This window comes from Alligator sinensis, unplaced genomic scaffold (assembly GCF_000455745.1).
Source record: "Alligator sinensis unplaced genomic scaffold, ASM45574v1 scaffold442_1, whole genome shotgun sequence".
NCBI classification, from domain to species: domain Eukaryota; kingdom Metazoa; phylum Chordata; order Crocodylia; family Alligatoridae; genus Alligator; species Alligator sinensis.
Window position 1 is genome coordinate 3,440,405 of NW_005841829.1, and position 6,788 is coordinate 3,447,192.

Below are 6,788 nucleotides of genomic sequence, written 5' to 3' on the forward strand. Positions count from 1 at the left end.
CTGCTCCGGTTGCCCCCGCCGCCTCGGCTGGCCCCTCCGGGCTGGATGTGTGTGCCTCACTGGCACGGGTCCCACTCTCGGCGTTCCCTGCGGGCTTCCCCCGCCTCTCTTCCGGCCCTGTTTCCGGGGCCGCCTTTTATCTCAGCCGGGCGGCATCTCCCGCCGGCGTCGCCCGGCCCCAGCTGGATATAAGCGCGGCTCACAAACCACGCTGGGGGTCTCCCCGCGCGCGTGTCCCTACTCGCTCCAGCCTCTGTGTGGGGTAAGTAGGTGGTTACTCCCCCCCTGGTCCGGCCCCGGGGTACCCTTCTAACCCCAGCGTCCCTGGGACACCTATCCAATCCATTTCTATCAATTTATATTTATTCTTGCTTCCCCCCACCCACTTTTTAAAAAGAAAGCCTTGTTTTCCCTGGCAGTGAACCCCCTACACCTATCTCCTTGAAACTCGGCAGGCCTCATGCCCTCAGAAGGGGCTACCATCCCTGCAATTTTTATCCAAATCACCCAAAAAATGACAAAGTTATAGGTATTTCAGTGATTCCCCATTATAGCCTATGCCCAAATCTCTGAATCAGCGCCGAATCTTCCAAATCCAATTTGGTCAAATAGATTCAGGACAGTGATCCTGTGGCAGTGCAAGCTTTCGGGCACAAACACCCTTCTTCAGTCATTGGGGAGAGTCCCTCCAATGCCTGAACAAGGGTTTGTGCCCAAAAGCCTGCAAAGAACAATTTTCCCAACTATTTAGTTGGCCTAATAAAAGATCAGATTTACCCAAAGAACTTTGTCTGCCAAAGGCACATGAAGAATTGAATTGGAATACAGTATTATAAGTAGTGCTGGAGCCCAACCTTCCCCGTTATAAGTGCTTGCTTTTTTTCAGCAGCTTCAAACTAACAATTAGTCTGGAGTTTTCCATATGGTATAAGAATGGAATCTCTTTTTAACTTCCTAAAAAAGAGTTCAATCGCTCTGTGAGCAAAGCTAGAAAAATACTGGTAAAGCTTGCCAATGATGACTTTCTCCCTTCTCCCCCTCACTGCCCCCTACAGTTTTTTTTTAAGCATTCTACTACTGCTGGGTATTGAAGTAGGAACTTCAAAGTTTGGCAGGGGATTTAACCTAGGATCAGAAAAGTACATTTTACTGTTTCCCAGGAAACTGCACTCAAGTTATGCAGCTCAAGGAAAAAATATACATACACATATATAAATACAAATTAATATGTGTGCGTGTGTGTTGTTCTTTTCACGTGTTCTGCAGCACTTGCAGAAGCTTGCTGCTGCTGCTACATGGTACATACAGAGTTCTTGTTCAAGATGGAACAATTGTGATGAGCTAGAAACAATGGACACTGGGTGCATCTACGTGTGCAATTAATGTGACTAAATAAACTTCAGCACAATTTGAGCCAGAGTAAACTAATCCCAACATCACCATCTACACATATGTTTAAGCACAGTAATTTACTGCGCCACTAGATAATACCCATGTCTGACGGGACTATTGGACGGCACTGTAAAACTAGTCCACACCAGCCCAATTGCCGCACACATGTAGACTGTTATGCTTTAATGTGCAGTACCAGTGCTGCTGCTTCTCTCTGCTCCCTCCCCTAACCTCCCCAAGGCTGTGGCGTGGGCTCACCTTCCACCTAGTGGAGAGCTACACCAGAGCTGCAGCTTGAGAGGGGGTCAAATGGCAGCAGCACAGATGCAGCTTCCTCACCAGCTGGAAGCTGTGCTTGTGCCCCAGCTGGGTAGCAAGGGTTTGGGAGAACTGGTGGTGGCATGGGTGCAGCTCGCAGCTGCTTGGCCTCAGCATGGACATGGGGAAAGCTAACAGTCACTGATACACCACCAAAACTACTCTCCACACTAAAGCACACGTATAGATGTGCCCACTGAGTTGCAGTCTCAGCTCCTCAAATTACTGAAATTTAATTCTCTGCACTTCATAGTCATCATTGTTGTGAAGAACCTCACGCCCCTGTTTGAGGATATTTTACAGACGGAGTAACTGATGTACCATACCATTTCTAACTCTGGGTTTCTAATATTGCTCAGTTGAGCCTTATCCAGATATAATCCCTCAAAGAGAACCTTCCAATCTATGTGCAAGACTATGTTGTCTGTAATTACCAGTTCTCAATTCCTTCAAAACCAGGATGAAAACGGAGGATTCAAAACTTCAAATATTCCTGTTACTTACCTATTAATTGTGTAACCTACTGGCATAGTGTGCATCACATCACCCTACAGCAGTGGCTGCCAAACTTTTCAGGCTGTGGGCCAGAACAACCCACTTCCAGCTGGTGAGGAAGCTGCATCTGTGCTGCTGCCATTTGCCTCCCTCTCAAGCTGCAGCTCTGGTGTACCTCTCCACTAGCTGGAAGGCGAGCCCACGCCACAGCCTTGGGGAGGTTAGGGGAGGGAGCAGAGAGAAGCAGCAGCAGCACAAGTGCAGCTGGAAGTTGCCCGGCCCTGGTGCCATTCCTCACTGTTTAGCCCCAGCACGGGCACAGACACAAGTAAAGCCCTCTAGCTCCCTGGACTGGATCTGACCCACGGGCCACATGTTGCCAGCCCCTGTCCTAGTGTACAATATCCATTTCCCAAAATTTGTTACTCCTTTAATTTTAGTGGTAGAAGTTTGGGCTACACATCTAAGTATCTCTACACTGAAAAAACAAAAGATACAACTCCAGCTTGTATAGACATACTCAACCTAGTTTAAAATAGATGGCCTTGTTACAGTTAACCCAGCCACAGAAGCATAGGACTTATTCTATGATATTTATCCATGGCCCTGAATGGGTTTTTTTTCAACCCATACTGAAATCTATTCTACTACACTATTATCAGTAGCAAAACTATCTAGTTCCACGATATTAACTGCTCATTTCTGGACTTCAGTGCATACAGGACACTAAAAAACCTGGGCTTAACCTCTCCTCAGTTCCCAGTACTATTCCATTTTCTTAGATTTAGGAAACTGCATATAAAAAACACATTCAGGTGGCAATCCCAGCATTCAAGAGTTACAAAATACTACAATTAAGATCACCCATGCAACTTTATTCTGGCCACACTGCATAATATGCTTTTTCCTACATGATCATGTATTAGTTGTTCTTCAAGACACCTGTCTGATGCAGTGCACACAACAGAATGATAACAGAAAAGAAGTTAGATTCTTTTGCGTTTAAGGCACTCCACTGGAATTCAGACAGCAACATTCTATTGTTAGTTCTACTGCATATTTCTTATATGACCCTGAGTACTAATTATATTGTCAAGTGTAGGTACATGATAAAAGGGAACACCTTCAAATATGGCATTTCCTAGCTTCCAAATATATGGGCTGCCAACTTTAACATAGGTTTTTTTGTACTGCATATATTATACACACATTAGTATGAAGGTTACCTTGGTTACATCAAAAGGATTAAATGGGAACTTTTCTGCTTCTTCAAATGTCATAACCTGAATGTGAAAAGACCAAGATGGAAAGTTTCCTTTGGCAATGGCATTGTAAAGATCACGCAGTCCATAGTCAGGATCAGTGGAAGCCAGCTGCTCTGCTTGTTTGACAGGAAGGTTTTTGATGCCCTGGTCAGTCTGAAAGTAAATCAACGAAGTGATATTCATTACAACAGAATTAAACAAGGCTAGCTATGGAATATTATAGACATAAAAACTAATACTTTACTTTTGCTCACATAGCCCACCTTGGAATATAACTTTCACCCTGCTTTTGAAAAGGCTCAGGAAGGGGGCGGGGAAGGAAAAGCAGCAGCTAGACAGCCAAGCCTGCTGCCTGCCCTGTGTGCCAGATGGGGCCTGTGGATCAACCTTGTCCAATCTGGCAAACTGGGTCTGTAGCTGTGCACTGGGTCCATGGCTGCATGTTGGGTCTGGCCAGACCAACCCCACTGGCTGGCTGATGTCAGCCTGGAAATTTGGTGGTAGGAGTAGCAGTGTTAACTGCCATGGCTCCCAGAGCTCCGGCAATTAACACTGCCATTCTCCCCCTGCAACCAAACTGCTGGACAGGTAGAGATCCCTATTTCTCACATATAATGCACATGCAAATTTCCACCAGCTGGTTTTGGGGGAAAAGGTGTGTGTTATATGGGAGAAACTAAGGTACCTTAAGAATTGTGCATAATGTTCCACCTTGGATCTGAATTCTAAAAGAAATAAATCACACTTTCTACTAAATAGTATATTTTAATCACTGCCTTCTTTATTAGTTTGAGATCAGCAAAATAACAAACTATCTAACATTTTTCATTTGAGATTGCTTAATATTACTAATGTAGAATCATAGAAAATTAGGGCTGAAAGGGACCTCTCGAGGTCATCTAGTCCAACTCCATGCTCAAAGCAGGACTATCCCCAACTAGATCATCCCAGCTGAGGCTTTGTCTAACCGGGTCTTAAAAACATGCAAAGATGGAGAGTCCACAATCACATCTTTTCTATAGTGTTTTACTTCCCTCCTAGAGAGAAAGTTCTTTCTAATATATCTCACCTAAACTTCCCTTGCTGCAACTTGAGACTGTTTCTCTTTGTTCTGTCATCTGCCAACATGAAGAACAGTCTAGCTGCTCCATCCTCTTTCAAACCACCCTTCAGGTAGTTAAAGGCTGCTATTAAATCCCCTCTCAGTCTTCTGTTCTCTAGACTAAAGAAGCCCAGTTCCCTCAGTCTCTCTTCATAAATCACGTGCCCTAGCCCCCTAACCATTTTTGTTGCCTTCCACTGAACTCTCTCCAATTTGTCCACATCCTTTCTGTAGTGGAGGTCCCAAAACTGAACACAGTACTCCACTTGTGGCCTCACCAGTGCCAAATAGAGGGGAATAATCACTTCCCTCGACCTGCTGGCAACACACCTACCAATGCAGCCCAGTATGCTGTTAGCCTTCTTGGCAACAAGGGCACAGTGTTGGCTCATATTCAGCTTATTGTCCACTGTAACCCCCAGGTCCTTTTCTGCAAAGCTGCTGCCCAGCCAGTCAGCCCCCAGCCTGTCCTGGTGCATGGAACTGCTCCATCCTAAATGCAGGACTCTGCACTTGTCCTTATTGAACCTCATGAGATTTTTTTTGGTCCAATTTGGCTCCAATTTGTCAAGGTCTCTCTGAACTCTAGCCCTACCCCCAAGCATATTTACTACTCCCCCCAGCTCGCTGTCATCTGCAGACTTGCTGAGAGTGCACTCTATGCCATCTTTCAGGTCACTGATGCAGAGATTGAACAAAACCAGCCCCAGGACCGACCCCTGGGGCAGTCTACTTGATGCCAGCTGCCAACCAGACATCGAGCCATTGACTAATACCCTCTGAACCTGATGATCCAGCCAGTTTTCTATCCACTTTACAGTCCTTTCACCCAGCCCATACTTCCTTAGCTTGCCTGTGAGAATGCTGAGGGAGACCGTATCAAAAGCCTTGTTAAAATCAATCCATGTTTCAGGGGTGTAGGTTGTAGCTGTACTGGTCTAAGGACATAGGCAAACAAAGTTCTTTGGTAAATCTGATATCTTTCATTAGACCAACTCAAATAGCTGGAAAAATTCTTCTTAGCAAGCTTTCAGGCACAAATACCCTCATCAGCTGAGGAAGCATCTGAAGAACTGTGTTTGTGCCCGAAAGCTTGCCAAGAAGAATTTTTCCAACTATTTGAGTTGGTCTAACGAAAGATATCAGATTTACCCAAAGAACCTCATCTTGCTAAAAATCAAGGTATACCACGTCCTCTGGTCTCCCCACATCCACAGAGCCAGTCATCTCATCATAGGAGGTGATCAGGTTGGTCAGGCATGATTTGCCCTTGGTGAATCCATGATAACTGTTCCTAATCATCTTCTCCTCCAAGTACTGATGTCTGTACTGATACTAGTAAGATGTGATATTTTGCCAAGGCTGTTTTAAGCCATTCCGTCAGCACAAAAAGGCCATGAATGAAGCAGGAGTCACTGAGTTTTCCTAAAAACTGGAGTTGTTTACACCAGCCCACCAGCCTCCTTCATAGAATGAGAGTGTGTGTGTGTGTGTGTGTGTGTGTGTGTGTGTGTGAGTCTTTGGTGCTGAAAAACTTGGATTTTAGGTATGTTTCTGAAGACTATTTTTAAATTTGGAAACGGCTCTCAGTGCTGAAGAACAGTCTTTTCATTTCTTTGTGTTTCAGAGCAGGGAAAGAAAGGCTCAGTTACCTCAAAGATAGAAGAGGTCCAAGAGTTGTTTAGCCTCCTGGCTTAAGTGATCTTAGGAGGTAGACGTAAAGACTTTAGGAGTCAATACTAGCCAATTCAGCCTTATGGAATTCCAGCAATGAAACTCAGACTTTTGCTGTACTAGATTCAGTACCAGGACCGCCTGAAAGCTTGCCTGACAGTCCTTATACAAAACTTAATTGTGAAAGTTCAACATGCCTCATACCCAGCCAAAGCACAGGGTTCCACAAAGCTAAAAAACAAAAAAAAAACCCTAGAAGTGAGCATCAGAACCAAGAAAAGTGCTGGTGAAAGGCTGCCCCTACTAAATCCCTCTCAGCTGAACCCTGCGCAGACTATGCAACTGTGCGCATCACACACGTTAAACCAAGGCGCCATAAAAATTCTAACATATTCAAAATTCATAATTCCAAAACTTCTTCACGGTGAGGGTGGCCCAAATTTGGAATGGGCTTCCAAGGGAGGTGGTACTCTCCCCTACCCTGGGAGTCTTTAAGAGAAGGCTGACTAGACATCTGGCTGGGGTCATCTGACCCCTGCACT

At 45.1% G+C, this 6,788-nt stretch overlaps 1 protein-coding gene across 1 annotated transcript in view; it reads right to left on the minus strand.

The window, feature by feature from the left end:
• CAT (catalase) overlaps positions 1 to 6,788 on the minus strand; it is a 45,493-nt gene that overhangs the window by 13,226 nt on the left and 25,479 nt on the right. The window contains exon 7 of the mRNA XM_006014663.3: positions 3,432 to 3,623. Within this exon, the coding sequence (XP_006014725.1) occupies positions 3,432 to 3,623 (192 nt within the window). The remainder of the gene's footprint in view (positions 1 to 3,431; positions 3,624 to 6,788) is intronic.